At 37.6% G+C, this 16874-nt stretch overlaps 2 protein-coding genes and 1 long non-coding RNA gene across 6 annotated transcripts in view; 1 reads left to right on the forward strand and 2 right to left on the reverse strand.

Moving 5' to 3' along the window:
* Positions 1-185: 185 nt before the first annotated feature.
* Positions 186-13630, reverse strand: si:dkey-96f10.1 (6-phosphofructo-2-kinase/fructose-2,6-bisphosphatase). Of its 2 annotated transcripts, none has more exons than XM_044116852.1 (14): positions 13277-13630; positions 10036-10161; positions 9297-9393; positions 8905-8971; positions 8554-8628; positions 8410-8466; positions 7662-7783; positions 6780-6987; positions 5599-5745; positions 5374-5478; positions 4436-4565; positions 3609-3671; positions 3421-3485; positions 186-3157 (listed from the first exon to the last, which is right to left on the reverse strand). In XM_044116852.1, exons 1-14 carry the CDS (start codon positions 13299-13301, stop codon positions 3098-3100), a joined length of 1347 nt encoding a protein of 448 aa, XP_043972787.1. In that variant the 5' UTR covers positions 13302-13630; the 3' UTR covers positions 186-3097. The 2 variants fall into 2 exon arrangements, with proteins under 2 accessions (XP_043972787.1, XP_043972703.1); XM_044116768.1 differs by lacking the exon at positions 13277-13630 and adding an exon at positions 10936-11152.
* Positions 3553-5681, forward strand: LOC122831103. The gene is made up of 4 exons (XR_006370647.1): positions 3553-3657; positions 3957-4055; positions 4452-4600; positions 5601-5681. It is a non-coding gene; the product is annotated as an uncharacterized LOC122831103 (long non-coding RNA).
* Positions 13631-14175: 545 nt separating the features above from the next.
* Positions 14176-16874, reverse strand: part of LOC122831158 (neural cell adhesion molecule L1.1-like) — a 46699-nt gene continuing 44000 nt past the window's right edge. For all 3 annotated transcript variants that reach the window (XM_044117333.1, XM_044117247.1, XM_044117165.1), the window contains one exon: positions 14176-16692. In XM_044117333.1, coding sequence (XP_043973268.1) covers positions 16437-16692 — 256 coding nt within the window. In that variant the 3' untranslated portion in view covers positions 14176-16436. The remainder of the gene's footprint in view (positions 16693-16874) is intronic.

The raw sequence follows: 16874 nt of genomic DNA on the forward strand, positions 1-16874 counted from the left end.
TTTTGTGTAAATTTAGTTACATTTTAACGAGACCCAACTACGTCTGAGCAGATGGTTTGTAGTTTTTGATGAACCATTTCAGTAAATGTAGCACTTCAAATAAATGATCATATTCTAATAAAACAACAATAATCTAACAAAGTGCAACGTTACCCAGAGAACCTGCTGGAACGTTCTTCAGAAACACAAACAGTTCAGACAAGATGTTTATTCAGGCACCTGATTTTAACCAGACATGGTCACAACACAGATTACACAACAAACACATTTAATGTTTCACAATGTTTCATTTTTAAAGACCTGCATTAAAAGGAATTACAGTGACTGAAGCACAGAATCAAGAGCATAAATCTTTAAAATTCACATCACGACTCGATGCAGCTGAATCAGGACGATGCCGACTTCTGAAGTTACAAATCTGAGCGTGTAAATCCAGGATGGTTCTGGTTAATCTGGAAACCACGCAGATTAACTGTCAGTTTACATGAATGCTGCAGCAGCTTTGCAAGCGTCTAAAACGGTTTTCAAAAGTGCACATGTGCAACAAAACAGATTTCCAGTAAATTAGGAAACAGTTTATGCAAATGGGATGCTGTTTGTAAAGCTACTGTGAAAATTTACACCTATAGATTTATTGAGCCTTTCATCTGGGTGTTTATATTTTATATATTCACCAGTTTATTTCTACATTAATAAATGTGGGAGTTCCAAACTAAATATTTATTTTTCCCAACTAAACATTTAACTTTGAAATTAAATATTTAGCTTGGAAACTAAACATTTTGTTCTGAACTAAATGCTTCAGTTTGAGTTCAATATAAATATTTAGGAAGCAAACCAAATACATAAGTAGTTAGCTAAATGTTTAGCTACGTACTTAGATAGCAACCTAAACACTCAGGTTGCTGAGTATTTGGTAAGCAAGTTAAATACGGAGCTTACTTGCTAAAAATTTAGTTTGACAAATAAATATTGAATATGAAAATAAATGGTTAGTTTGGAGATTAATTTAGTTAGCAGAATATGTTGAATCTGGAGCTTGTGAATGAAATATGTAGCTTTATAACTGTAGGAATAACTTGGTGAAAATATGACTTTGGAAATCACCACAGAAGCTAAACAGAAAATTATTGCTGTTAATTTTTCTACTGTGTAACTTTAAAAACAGCACCAAAAACGCATTGTCAGAGCAAAGAGAAACGCTGTCATGGTTGTCATAATTTTGGCTTTCAAAGCAATAATTATGAGACAAAAAGTCAGAATTTCTTTTTAAGGTGGAAAAAATGAAGATTGTTTTTTTCTAACATCGACCTCATCCTCCATTTCACATTTTACATGATTAGTAAAGGATGCAAGAGCTTGAAAAAGTAAAAATCAAAAGTAACACAGCTCATATTGTTCAAACAGTACTTAGCTATTTAAAAAAATCAACAGATGCAGTTAATTCTCACAGAAACTGCAATTTCTTCACAAGAGTTTGTATAAAAAATGTAAATAATGAATGGTGGTACCATGTATCGCTGAAGCACGGTGGTGGCAGACGGGCCTGGGGGTTGGTAAACAGTTGGATGGTGTTAAAACAGGCAGAGGCCAACATTTCCACTGGATTCAGAAAGATAATTTAACAGCTAAAAAAGGCTGCGACGCCATCTAGCGGCGCATGGCTGTAATGAACATGATGAGAATACTTATACGCGATATTATTTGCATTTTTGATGCCTTTGAGCACCTTCATAGACATCCCTCTTCCAGCTCATCATATTATGAATCAGGAAATTAATAGTTTTTAAAGGCACAGTGTAAACAGAATGATTTGTCCCTTCTGGGCTACTGTAGACGTGGTGTCCTTGAGAACAAACGTCTTATTTGAGCTAAAAGTAAGCGAAGGTTGTAACAAATTGTTTATCATTTGGATATTTTATGTGTAACTGAATGTCAACACAGAGCCACACATGAAGCTTTTAGGAATGTGGACGGAAGATTTAAACCTTCCAGCTGCGAGTCTCCGCCATGACCCCGGGTAATTTTCTACAGGCGTTTCAGGGCCATTGTAAGTAAAAGAACTATTACAGTTACCGAAAAAACAAAAAAACTTAAACATTTTAGATTAATCTCAGAAATCTTCTAGAAAAAATGGCAATTTTTGAGTTTGAAAAGTCAATAATTTTTACTTCTAGAAATTTCTGGACTTTTCATCTTCTCCAGGATAAACGCAAAAAGATAGCAAGATGGCTAGCAAGGGTCTGTTAGCAGCTAGCTAGCGGTAGTCTAAACCGCAATGATGTGCGCGCGACTCAAACATATTTAGTTAAATAGTCTGCCAAAATTGTAAGACCTGTGATTAACGTATTTAGGACCAACTTACCGTACATTTTGTATGCATTGAATACATTACAGGATGCGCTGACACCCTACTAAACAATAAAATATTTTAGTGTCTTAGCTAGCAGATAAGCTACATTAGCCAAGCTAGAGATGGGTAGAGTACTCAAAAACTGTAATCAAATAACAGTTGTAAAGTACTTATATTGTTTCAGATAGAAACCCAAGAACTAGTTCTAAGCTTGTGGCTTGTTTACTGTTGTCATAGCAACTGCCTATCAACGTGGCTGTCAGTTACAACGTTCCCAGGAATGTGATGGCAGCTGAATTTAACAGTTAAATTCAGGTGGTGACAGTTTTTTTTCTGTTTGGTGAATACGGTTTCTGCTGAGCTGAATAATGTGCTGATGAGAGAATGAAGCCCTTTGCGTAAATCAATGAACATCACTTTTCAAATCTAAAACTACCACTAAAACATGGCGGCACGGCATCTCCACTATTATTGCTGTCTACATGAAATTACAAGAGTTGAAGGAACAGCACAGGATGAAGTGATGCAGTGAAACAGATTAATGACTGGTGAACAGTCCAGAAGGTCGTTTTCAGGTCTTCACTTTTTAGCAGTTGTTTTCAGCCTGGACCCTTCTAGATAAAGTGCACTAGTTGAAGAAACCTTTCATTATCAGTGAGCTCTCAGTTTTCTGAAAACAAGGATTACATGAATTAAAATAAGACTTCTCCTCTGGACGGGACGGACGTTGAGCTGAGGCGTCCTCTAGATGTGTTCAGGTACCGTCTCCAGCGCCTCCTCCGGGTCTCTGTCCACATCCACATTCTGAGAAAAACAAACTCAAGCTGTTTGTTCAAACAATTTACCACCTACTCTACAGACTTCTTCTGTTTTTGCCTTTTTGTTTTTGCTGGTGTCTAAACCATTTCTTCTGGTTGCTGGCCTGTTTGTGCAGTAGTTATGTGGGACAAATGTAATATTTACTCTAAAATCATGAGTCTTTCTATCAGGTCTGAAAATCTTCCATCTGTTTCTGCGTGTTATCGCTGTCTAAGCCGCCGTAAACCAACACACTGCAGGGACTTTACCTCCGGCCGGTCTCTGTGTGTGTTCACAGCTTCAATGTTGAGAAACACCGACTCAACTTTACACCCTGAGGGGAAACAAAACAGAAGTGGTGAAATACGTCTCAAACACCAGATTCAGATCCAGAGCAGCTTGTTCTGAGGCTGATAAAACGCCCGACTTAACAGGAGCAATGGCAGCGGGGACGGACCGTAGGCGACCGGCGTGAGCTTCAGGACGGTGTGCAGAGGACACTTCAGGTAGGGCAGCTCGCCTGGCACAGAAACATGAGTTACTGCATCAGAAACACACCATTTCCTTTAGAATGTGCTCTAAACTTTTCTATATTCCAATTAATAAAAGATTATTTATTAATGACTTTTTAATAAGTCATTAAAAATCATGGCAGCGACAGTTACATCAGATAAATTCAGGTATTGGAACATATGGGAAACCATCCTGCTCAAATATATGTGACACGTTGGCTGTGTGTTGTGCTTGTATTTTTATGTTTGCATGTTAAAAGTCTCATAAATTTGAGCTGGATGGCTTTCCGTAGAGCAACAAGTCCCGCCTACTTGAGAGTGTGTCGACCATTTTCCAGAAGAGGTTTGGATTCAAGACGTTGGAATGACAGAACGTTTTATGAGCCGATGCTGTGAGAGCTTCTACCACTTCCTGTCTTTTCTTTTTAATTTCCTTCAGTAGTAACATCCGGTTGTTGATCACGTAACTCCTGTGATGTGATTTTTTTATTTTTTGATACGGTTGAAAAACCACCTCATCCCATCACTAAAACTATTTATTGGAAAATATTTCCATTAAAAGCTGCAGCATGTAAATTTGATAAAAAAATGTTTTTCATACATTTGTTGAAACTGGCACAAGATGACGGCTTTAACAAAAAAGTACAGAACATATGCTTGATAAAAGTTACGTACTGCAGCTTTAAGTTCGTTTATATTTATAATTTTACTTTGTGCAGTTTTATGGCTAAAGGAAACATTTTTGGTAAAATAAAGATGTTTTTTTTCTCACTTGCACTCTTGTCCAGGAAGTAGGCCAGCAGGCATCTCATAACTGCCTGGTGACAGATGACCAGGACGTTCTCCTGCCTCTCCAGCTCCATGATGACGGGCTCCAGACGCTGGACCAGGTCCTCGTACGACTGGAGGGCAAAGGTCAAACAGTCACCTGATCCAGGTCAGATTTACAGGGTTGAACACACCAATGATCAACGTTCTCATTACTGTCAGGCTGAGACAGCAAAAAGTCCCAAAAAAGACTTCAGACTTAGAGTCTTTTTTGACATTATTGTCATTCCGTACAGGATCAGAATACAGCGAGTCAACTGGACACGTCACTGGATCGGTTCCTTAAGTAACAATCGTATTATCACTGGTCCTGATATATAAATGCTGTTTTGATCGGCGGTAAATATTTTCATAATTCAGAGGAAATTTCTGCTCTGGATTATGAAATTATTAAAATCAGAATTTATTAAAACAAACTTTTGACATTAATAGATATTAAAGTCAATGAATGGAGACTAATCTATAAATTTGTAGAGTAGATGTGAAACTAATATTTCTCCCCCATTTTTTCTATTTTAATGTTTTCTTCCTTCCATTTTAATTTTAATTTTTCTCCTTTTTCTTCCCTTTTGTTCTTTTGTTTTTTCTTTTTTCCTGTTTTCCACCTGAACTCTTTCTTTATACCTTGAAGACTCGGATCTTTCACTACCTGCAGAAACTAATTAAGTTACAAATGAAGAGAGTTTTTCGTGGACAGACTGATTATTGTGGAAGCGTCTGAATTATTTTTTAAACCCTGATTATCCAAAATGTCCCAGATCTTTTTTCTTCCTTTTAACTCTTCAGTTGTTTCTCTGTCTTTCCTGCTGGCGTTAACACAAACTTCTGGACTCTGGATGTGTGAATAACCTGGGAGTCGTTGTGGGATTTTCTCAGACTCACCTCTCCTTTGGGGTACCGGTACCGATATTTGTCCTGATCCCTCAGAGCGAACTCCTCTGGGTAGTTCTCCTGAATCTCCTCATAAGTCATTTCCTCACAAACTCCCTGATCAGAGAATGAAAACATGAATGTGCTCTGCTGGTTGATGCTGTTTCTCTGAGAGGATCAGCCGTTGGAATCACATCAGAGTTTGAAGCATGCTAATGAAAAGGGTTTGTGTCTCACAGCGTCGATCTCGTTGAGGGCCTTCCACTGCTCGTACTGGACCCGCAGCGCCTCGGCGGTCTGGATGGTTCTCTTCATGTGGCTCGTCCAAACCTTCAGGTTGCTGATGCTCTGACCGCACATGTAGGCGCCCAGCGCGGCGGCGAACTGAGCGAGCAGTGAGACGCACAAACTAAAACTAAACATTTAATTTAGCAAATAAATATTTCTCTCTCTAGCTAAATATGCATTTAGTTACTAAAAATGTATTTTCTCAATTAAATATTTAATCTGTAGCTACATAATTACTTGGTAAGCTAAATATTTAGCTTACCAATAATATAAATATTTAGTTTTATATAAGTATTTAACTAAATATTTCAGTTTTTCAAACTAAAATTGACTTGATGAACTCAGTATTTAGTTTGAAGCTACATAATTAGTTGGTAAACTAACTATGTAGCTTCTTAGCTAATGTTTTATTTACTAAATACAAACTTGGTTGGGATACTAACTGTTTATTATGGAGATAAATAACTAATTGGTAACTTAAATATTTTACAGTGTAAACTAAATATTTATTTTCTAATATTTAGTTACTGAACTAAATATTAACTTAGGAACTAAATATTTACCTTCACAGCTAAATATTCAGTTAAATGTTTATTTATAAAATGAAAAGGTAGTTGGTAAACTAAATATTTAGTTTTTAAATACTTGCTAATTATTTAGTTAAATATCTATTTAACAACTCAAAATTGTGTTGTAAACTAAATATTTAGTTTGGATTTACATATTTAGTTGTTTATCAGCTACATATCTTGTTAGGTAAATATTTTTTATTTATTTGAACCATCAGATATCTGAATAAAAACTGATTCTGTTCTTTTCTTTTCTATGATAATTTTAAGAGCTTATCAATGTTCTTCCTGTCTGTTGTTTTATTGATTATTGATGGATTTCTGTTTGAGTTGTTTTGCTATCTGAGTGATTTTGTTATCACTGGACTTTGCTCTGCAGTGAAACTAGGAGTGCTGCAGCTGCTGCTGCAGCTCCAAACATAAACATCAGCATCCAGCACTCTGCATGGCAGGATTCACCTTTGACCTGAGATTTTGTGTCAAACTGATCATCTTAACCTTGGACTCTGGTTCTGTTTTGTTTGTAAAATGTTCAGTAGCACGATGCAGCGCTGGCCTGACCTTTGCCCCCCGGTGGGACAGGCCGGAGTCTCCCCCGATGCGCCCCACCAGGTTGAGCTCGCTCTCGCCGTGCCGGGACAGGTAGATGGATCTGGGCGCGACGTGGATGTTCATGAGGTAGTAGACGATCCGGCTCTGAATGTGGTCCTGGACCCGGTTCACCAGGTACCGGCTGCCCACGTTGAAGATCTTAATGTACGATAAACTCCTGCAGAGAGAAACGGGGAGACCAGCAGTAACTAAACACATGAAGCTCCTTTATGTCATTTAGCCTTTAATATGGAGTGCAATTAGTAACGATACTGTAAAACATTAATATCTATACTTTAGATTATTTAGCGTCAGAGAAAACAATGGGGGTTCATTTTTTAAACTAATATTTTTACATTATTCATTATCTTAAATGTTTAAACTAAATATTTAATTGGCAAACTACATATATAGTTTACAACTAAATATTTAGCTCCAAACTAAATATAATATAAACTATATATCTAAATATAGATATATAGGAACTAAGGAGCAATTTAATGAGCTCTACGCTTGCTAAATATTCAGTTTGCAAATTTAGTTTACTAGCTAAATGTTTAGTTTCACAACTAAATATTTAGCTTGCTAACTAACCTAAATATTTTTTTAGTAAGCTAAATATTTAGCATCTAAATGTTACGGTTCAATTAATATTCATTGAAGTTATTATTATGAATATTTATCCTCTAAATATTTAGGCGTTACATATTTAGCTTCAAGCTATTTAAGGAGCTGAATATTTAGCCTGATGCTGTATGTTTAGTTAGCGGTATCATTAGCTGTATCGGTATCATTAGCTGTATCGGTATCATTAGATGTATCGGTATTATTAGATGTATCGGTATCGGTTACCGTTCCTTGCTGTCGTCCAGGGGAACGTAGGTCATCTTGTAACACTCGATCCTCTTCAGAAAATCTGCAACAGCTTCTTCTTTGTCACAATCTACGTAGTCGGGACTCGAAAGCTTCACTTGCTGTTTACCGACAGAAAAACACGACTTTAGTTTGTGAGGCCGGCCGGTAAGTAAACAATCAGTTCATCACATGATAAATTAAAATTAGCTTCATAAGTTTCAATCTGAAGATTAATATTTTTGCTTACAACTTCATAATCTATTTTATTTAGGGTTTTGGTTGTCTGTGGTTTTTATTCTCCTTTTAATTTTTGCTTGTGTTTTAATTTGGATATTAAAACTAAATTGAGCTTTTTTACTCTTTATTATGACATTAATACTATATTACTTGAAAATGGGAGCAGGCATTTATTGCATCTTTTGTGAAAATTTATAATTCTGATTTTTACCACCTTAAAAAATTCAAATTAATATGAAATAAAAAAAATCTGCTTTTACTATTTTCTGATTGTTCAACAAGAGCATCAGTGAATATGAGGAAATTCAGAAACCTGATTAAATGCTGTTACTGTGTGCAGCTTTGTGAAATAAATCACATTTCTTTAAGGAAAGCTTATTTCAGATTGTCAAGCATTCAAAGTCACAGAATTACCTAAAAAACTAATAATTGATTTTTTTAGTCATTATCACATTACAACCAGATTTTCCCCAAAACAACAATATTATCGTTTATCACAGTGACTTACTTTAATGTTTTCAGCAATGACTTTGGGATCGTCGCAGATCGACTCCACAAAGAAAACCTGAACCAGAGAGAAGATAGAAGCTGCAGCTCTATGTTTCTGACACATTTCTACGTTTTACAGCAGGAAAGCAAATTAAAGACCAACTTTGTAACCATTTTCTTTGGCGAAGGTGAGGATGACCTCTCTGCGCTCCGGCGTCGTGTTGGTGGCATCGAAAACCTGGCAGAACAAAATCAGGACTTTTACCAACAACGAATAGAACTTTAACTACGTAGAAATAATTTCATTTATAAAACATTTATCATCCATTCATCCATTCACCAGAACAAAGTCTGATGATTCAATTATTTGGGTAATTTAAACAAATTAAAAATCTTAGGATTGATCGATCGATCGATCAGTTTCAGGTGAATTTCCTCCATATTTGCATCCTGTCTCTTTAAATTGCTTCTGTTTCAAGCTGCAGTTATTGGATAACCTTTGACCTGAACCCACCGCGACCTGGCCTTGGTCTCTGGTCAGGTAGTCACACACATCCTGCAGGGCCGTGTTCACACAGGCGCTGCGAGAAAACATCAAAAACAACACAAAACATTAAAAAATCACAAAAAACATCAAGAAACATAAAAAAATATTTAAAAAAAAACAATATAAAACCATAAAAATATAGAAAAATAATAAAAAATATTTTAAAAACAATGTCAAAAACATTAAGAAACAACATAAGGAAATTAAATATAGATAAAACATCATGAAATTTCAGGCATTGATAAATGTTTCAGTGGGATTTTCAGCTCAATCCTCCCAAACTGAAGGTTTTATTAAAAGAGATGATAATCTTAGCTGTGATATTTTCTGTAATCTGTTTTCTGCGTTTAGACTCGTACCTGCGTATCTTCATGGCTTCTGCGTTGTCGGGTTTAAAAAACTCGTAGCTGTTGTAGGAGCGTGTTGCTTCTCTTCTGTACTGACCCACATTAAACACTAAAAAACAAAAATAATAAAGATTTTAATATTTAAAATGTTTAATCATCTCCATCTCAGAATCTGTAATCAATCAGTTGCACTTGAATTGAAAACAACATTGACACAAGAAGTGCAATTCAAAAACCATTTATGCTGCTAAATTATTCAATAAAGAAAATTAAGAAAAAACTGAAAAATTCACAAGAAAAAAAAAAAATTTGTTTAATATCAAAAAATTTCTTTTTTTAAGTTTTATAAGTGAAAAAACTCAAAACTTTTTTTAGGTTAATTTCAGAAATTTTTCAGAGAAAACATAAAAAAATTTTGATTTAAAAAAATCTAAAATTTCCAAGAAAAACCTCCGACGTTCAGATTAATCTTACAAATTTTCTGGGACAAAAATGGGAAAAAAAATTCAGTTCAAAAAGTTTAAATTCCCAACAAAACAGTTCTGAGTTTCAGAAAAGACTGAAACATTTTTAGATTAATTTCAGAAAGTTTCTTGAAAATATTTGGAAACCCTAAAAGTCGAACATTTTCAACGTTTGAAATTCAGAAAATGTCCAAAACTTGAAACTGACAGACATCAGGGCTCAGAAGTAATAATGAAGGAAAAGCTGAGGTAAAATGTTAAACTCAGGCAGGCGGGGGGATGAGTACCTTTGGTCGACACTCCGATCCAGTTCAGGTACCTGGTGAGCTTCTTGGAGATGTAGGTTTTTCCCCGAGCCGGCAGGCCGACCATCACTATCAAGGTCGGGGAATTGGTGAACTGGGGAACCGAAGCTGGAACAGCCAGACAACAAGAAGATACTTTATTGATCCCAAAGCGAAATGAAACACGGAGTTCAGGGGTTGAAGGTCATCCAGCTGCCAACAATTTCACATTATGATTGATGGAAGAAATGGTCTGTTGCCATGGTTACTAATTAGAACAAACGAGGAACGTTTTATCCAGAATCCATCCTACAGTACATCCCATTAGTGAAATAATCATCAACTAATTTAATCAACTAAATCAGTTAGCATGGCCTGCTGTGAATGCTAGGCTACCTAGCATGACCTGCTGTGAATGCTAAGGCTAGTTAGCATAGCCACTTATGACGACAGTTAATCAGTTTTCCTGTAACGGTGAGTTGTTTCTCCGCCGTTAGCACATGTAGCTGCGAGTACATGAGGATGACTGGCAGTGCTAAGCCCCGCCTCCTGGCTCTGATTGGTTGTTTCTGAAGCGTTTCTTCAGGCAGCTGTAGCAGCTCAGGGAGGAGATTGATCTTTTCACAGATTATCTGTCTCATGTTAAACTATCTTCACATGAATAAACATGTAAAAACCTGTTTTTTGCTAAAGTTACAAACTGCGGCTTTAATATCGGATCAGAACACGACGACCCCGTGACCCTTTGGGGTGAACGGCCTTCAGGTCTTCTCCATGTTTCCAAAATAAGAAACCATCCAAACCCAGTCATTAATCACAGCCTAAAGTCTCACACTCCTCAAAAACAGAAGCACAGAAACCCAGACCGGGTCAGAACCAGAACCGCTGGTTCTGTCCACTCACAGCCTCTGCGTTTGCTCAGTCTGCCTCCCATCCAGGGAACCCAGGTTTTCTCCAGGGGGGTTCTGGTGAGCGTCTCTCGGTTCTGGGACATGACTCCGCTGTGTGTGTGTGTGTGTGTGTGTGTGTGTGTGTGTGTGTGTCTTGACGTCGTCTCAGTCGGTGTGTGTTTAACAGCAGGGATCTTCCCAGTTAAACGTGCAGTTTGAACTTTCTCTAGATGTGGGAGGAGCTACCTTTTTGCTTCGCTGCGATTGGTCGGTTCTTCTGTTTGTCACAGAATAACGTCCAGTCAGCACAACGATGCACTTTGACCTGGAGTACAGGAAGTGGACGTTCTGTGGGAATCCTGATGGACCGACAGCAGGAAACTCTACGTGCATTTTGAAAATACGGCTGAATCGGTCAATGGTGATTAATCGATTATTGAAATAACCACCAACTAATCCAGTAATCAATTAATTGTTGACAGACTCAGAAAAATGGCCATTTGCTGGAAGAACAACACACTGTGCAGTAATTCAGCCAAATCTGTACAAAGAATATTATATTTTCACTGGGATCCAAATACAGAAACTAATCTAGTAACAGATGAGCAGAAGAAAAGCGCCGGCTGTCTGACCACAGTTTTTGTCTCTTTTCTCCAACATTTCCGTGGGGAATAATAATCCTTCTTTCAAACCCTCTGAGAGAAAAAATTATTCAGACAGGAAACGCCAATACTTGGATGTGGAGGAACCAAAGGTCAAAGTGGAAAATCAATGGGCTTTGCTAACTGCTGTTGTCAGAGACCAGGCTAATCGCTATTAGTGTTTTTCTCTAGATAAATGCCAAAAAACATTTTTAAATCAATGAGTCCCGTCCACTACGATGGCAGAATCAATCTTGTTTTAATAAAGATAATTACAGTCAGGATACCATCCACAGATTTCATTTATGTAGACAAAATCTGAAAACAACCAGCTCCTGCATACGGAACACCTGAAATGCCGAAAAAAGGAAAGTTGGCAGAAAAACTATGAGGCACCTTTTCTTGGCGAAACAAATAATTATTTAGCCATTAATTATTTATCAATGGCTAAATAAAAGAAGATTTTTATTTAGCCATTTTTAATAAAAGAAAAAAGTGGGATTCATTTTTCATAATGTTGGTCATCCATATAAATATTTAGTTAGCATGCTAAATATTTAGCTCTGAGCAATATATTGAGCTTCAAAGTTATTATTTGGCTTGCTAACAAATAAATTTCAAGCTAAATAATTAGCTTCAAAACAAAAATTCACTTAGCAAGACAAATAGTTAACTAAATAAATAGTTCAGAGCTATTTACATTGGAGCTAAATATATAGTTGGCAACTAATTATTAAGTTTGTTAATATTTACCAAGCTTAAAAATTATTAAAATTTAAGCTAGCTAAAAATGTAGCTTGCTAACTAAATATCTAGTTAGGAGCTAAATTAAATTGGGGCTAAATTATTTGTTAGTAAACTTAATAACTTAGCTTGCACTGTAAATAGCTAGGTTAGAAAATATTTTTTTAGTTTAGAGCTAAATATTTAAATTGGACTTAAATAATTAGTTTGAAACTGTGACTATTTTGAGAGTCCACTTCTGCTTTTTGGCAAATTAATTTGCATGTTAGCTAAAAATGCAGAGCTAAATGTTCAGTTTGTAGCTAGTTTGTGCTCTAAATATTTTGGCTGTAAACTAAATAATTAGCTGGCTAACTAAGTATTTAGTTTAAATATTTAAATTGGACTTGTTGGAAACTGAATGAATAACATGATGAAAACTTTACAAACGGCACTCATTAGAAAACTCATTAGACTTTTTTCTGGGATAATTTCTACTGGAGCCGTTTGTGTTTTACCGGAACATTCCTCCCAGTAGAACTAACGCAAATCAAAATGCCAAACAATAACGTTTGTGTTGCAGCTTCTTCTTCTTTGAGGATTTTAAGGCGGCTTGTTGTTGTTCCTCCATGTGGGGGCGGAGCGCGGCGCGGCGGGGCGCCTTGTTTATCGGCTTACATGACGCTGAAGCCCCGCGATAGCCTTACAATGACTCCTTCCTTCATGATGGCCTCAGACCCCTGGACTGTCAGCACGCGCACGCACCTGGCTGCCGCGCGCGAGCCGCGAGTTGTTCCGGTGAAACAGCTCGAGACTCCAACCAAAATAATAAACAAAGAAAGGCCCGAGCATCTTCAGCTCAATAGTGGATCTTTGATCAGTTTGAGTCACAAGGTCGCGCGCGGAGGATTTCACCTCTCGAGTGAATGAATGAATGAATGAATGAAAACAACCTGAGCGGTAATCACGCAGCAGGTCGGTGCTGATTACCGTGCGGACGCTGGAAGCGGAGCATCCTTCCCGGGTCTCGGTTCCGTCCTGCGGAGCCTCGGAACACGGAGCGCCGTCAGTTATGACACCATGTGTGCACCAAGCATGAACACTGGCCGTGGGCCCGTGGGCCCGCCCACTCCACGGCCACGGAAGCAGCGACCCGGCGGATGATTGACTATCCTACCGGAATATCCTCCTCCTGCTGCGGTGCGTCCAGTGTGACGGTCTGAAACCTCCAGCTTCACCTCCTCCGGCTTCACCAGCAGGGAGCCGCGTCATGTGGACATCACGTCCCAACGGCGAGGATTGTAAATAGGAAAAAAAAACAAAACTTTCTGCCTAAAACCCCTGAAATTTCAGAATTTTTCCGGAAAACACTTAGAAATTTCAGAGTTTCAACAATTCAACATTTGCAAGAAAAGAGTGAGAAATTTAGAGATTAATGTTAATTAAAAAAACATTGAAATCTTTTAGTTCAAAAAGTCCAAATTTTGACAAATTTGATAAACAAATCAAAGATTTCTAAGTATGAAATGGAAATAAACTGAATTTTTTAGATTAATCTGACATTTTCCAGAAAACGGAAAATTTTCTAGAAAACAGAAAAGTCAAAATTTTGCAGAAAAAAAGAGAAATGTCAGACGTTTTCTAGAAAAAAACATTTAAATTGTTGTTTTCTATTAGATAAAGAATGTGGGGGGGGGGGAAATAGATGTGATATAGATATAAAAGTAGATATTTTTTAAGATACAAAAAGGGAAATTTTCTGAGCTGCAAAGTTAAAAATTTTCAATTGGGTTTTTGTAGAGCGTTTTGCAATAATTTCCTCCTGGTTTCCGTCTGTAGTGGCGGCGCTGTGCGCCGTGGTTCGCTGCAAACAGAACCCAGAGCCGTTGTTCAGTAAATGCGTTGCCATGTTTATTGTTCGTTGACAGTCTGAGGTTAGTTCGCCAGCTTACATACAGCGCACAATGCAACAAGCTAGTTAGTTAGCACATCTCAGTATTGCAGCGATTTCTCCTCCCGCCGTCACAGTTCCTCTCCGTCCGGCCCGGTCCGAGTCCCGCTGAGGGTTCCCGGTTCCGGCTGGTTCTGGACGGAACCAGGAGATCCGGAACATCTGAGCTGCTTCATCACAAAACCTCTGCAAACTTCAGGGAAGTCCGTTAGAAGCTTTCCGCTCCGGTACCAAGGAAAAGAAAGGAGTAAATTTCTGCCAAAAAATCTCAGAAAGTTTCTATAAAAACAAACAAAAGACTAAAATTTACAACTTATGAAACTCAGAAATTTCCCTAAAAATTTCAGAAAAAAGGAAATTTGTGAGCTCCAAAAGTCAAAAACTTGATAGGAAATTTTGTTTTTATTAATCTCAGATATTTTATAGAAGTTTTATTCTCAGTTTCAAACAGTGAAAATTTTGGACTTTTGAAACTCAGAAATTTTCTTGTTTTTTTTTCTAGAATTTTTCTAAGATCTCAAAATTTCTCGGTTTTTTTCTATCAAGTTTTTGACCGTTCAAACTCAGAAATTTCAGTTTTTTGATTAATCTCAAAATTTGACATTTGTTTTTTAAATTTCCTTGTTTTTTCTCAAATTTTGTAGTTTTTTTTTTGACTCAAAGATTTTAGATTAATCTGAAAGTTTCAGAGTGTTTCTGTTAGACATTTACTCCATTGTTTCTGTCTGGCGCCGTTTGAACGTCACATTTAATAATCTGTATTTCTGCTGCGTCTCTATGCTCTACAGGAAACAGGAAGAGGGCTGAATTTCCTAATTTTTATCTCTACAGGATCTGGAGCTACTGAGTGACACGAGGGGAAAGGTCAGCAGCAGACGGTGGGTGGGAGGTCTGGACGTTACAAACGCTCAAAATCAAACACGTCAATAGATAATCAAAACAATTTGGTTATTTTATAAAACAAGCTGTATAAAGTAACAAAAAGAGACAATCTTAAGGTTTTATTTACATTCAGAGAAGGAAAACGTGAGATTCTCTTTCTGCCTGCATAATCATTTTCCCGCCTCTGCATAGGAAGCTGCCAGCTTTTTGCAACTGAAAATCACCGCAGTCAGTTAAAACTGGCGCCATCTGGTGGCCAAAGGGACTAACTACCTTTTACAGTTCGGTTAAACTTTTCCCTTTAAAAACTGAGGCACGCTGAAAATGTGTGAAATTAAATATTATATTGTGGGATTTATACTTTACTCTGATTACATGGTTTAGTGGCGCACTGAAGCTGCACAGAGAAGCAGAGGTTAGTACCGATTTATCCTCCCAATATCTAAGTCTGCATCGTTCCCAGTTCGCCCATGAAGAAATGTAAATGTTTATATTAAAAAAAGTGACAAGGTTTGAGTAAAAATGGATAAAAAAAGTAAGGAGGCTGAAATATTTATGGGAAATTCAGCTAAATGCGTCGTATTTATCCTGTAATGCTGCCAGCTGCACCAGTTTTCACTTTTTAACGGTGAAGGAGAAATTTGAAGCCGTTATATTCTGACAGAGCGATAATAATATGATTCTGTGAGCTCAACAGTACAAAGCTGCTAACTCCAAGCTTTACAGCAACAGTTAAAAATACGGCAGTGAAGATTCACTGCAAAAACACAAAATATTACCAAGTGTTCAAAGTCCAGCTTGTAGTGCGAATAGATTAATAACTTTCAATTAAGACAAAACTAACATAAAAATAACTTATCAGCAAGATTTGAAGCTTATTTTAATTACATAATTCCTTAATATGAAAACATACTGTCCAATTCACTTGGAACTAGAACTTTTTCATCAATATTAAGGAATTATTTACTTAAAATAAGTTTCTAATCTTGCTGAAAAGATGATTTTAAATAGTTTTATTTTAGTGTATTGATCTGTCTGCACTACAAACTCCTGGTGTTATTTTGTGTTTTTGCAGATTTGGACAGTAAAGAGTAAAACTCACTGCAGAATCAGACAGGAATGAATTTAATAAAGATATATTTGTTTCTCTAAAGGAGCCAAATTTGTTCATTTTTCTTACAGTTAGCAGTTTTGCATCAAAAGCTGTAAACATGGAGAGTTAAACTTCCTGTGGACGTCGGAACCAGGAAGTGGAACCGGGTCCGTCTCTGCCGTTCTGCTGCAGGCATGCACGTCTAGGCGGTTCTGGTTCTGGATCTAGCTGGGCCGGTTCAGGATGCCGGACATGGAGGGAGCGAAGGGCGGCGGCGGCGCCGGGTTGAGCGGGGAGGCGGGGCCGGAGCTGCCGGGCGGCGCGGCGGCGGAGCGGCCGCTGTACTGGCCGATGAAGGAGCCGTCCTCGTTGAACTGGATGTCCACGCTGTCCCCGTACTCGGCCAGCGAGTCCTCGCTCCCCAGCTTGCTGTCGTCGCACAGGGACCGCTGGCTGTCCGAGCGCTTCTCGTCCCCGTCGCTGCGGGGAAGCAGAGCGGGAACAGCGGTTGGTGACGGCGCCGTTAGAACCAGATTTTTCCTGTCATCTTTTTCTCATTTTGTCACGACCACAAACTTTTAGTTTAATTTTATTTGCAGTTCTGTGGACAGAAAGTAATGGAAACAGCTAAAGAAAAGGAAATTAATGAATTATTTTCATGT

This window comes from Gambusia affinis, linkage group LG01 (genome assembly GCF_019740435.1).
Source record: "Gambusia affinis linkage group LG01, SWU_Gaff_1.0, whole genome shotgun sequence".
Taxonomy (NCBI): Eukaryota; Metazoa; Chordata; class Actinopteri; order Cyprinodontiformes; family Poeciliidae; genus Gambusia; species Gambusia affinis.

Excerpts from the sequence above, each read along its gene's own strand:
- si:dkey-96f10.1 (XM_044116768.1), bottom strand. The coding sequence starts at position 11,026 with ATGTCCCAGAACCGAGAGACGCTCACCAGAACCCCCCTGGAGAAAACC. Across the intron at positions 8,972-9,296 it reads GAAGCCATGAAGATACGCAG|CGCCTGTGTGAACACGGCCC; the intron begins GTACGAGTCTAA and ends GTTTTCTCGCAG. Across the intron at positions 8,467-8,553 it reads CCAAAGAAAATGGTTACAAA|GTTTTCTTTGTGGAGTCGAT; the intron begins GTTGGTCTTTAA and ends TCTCTGGTTCAG.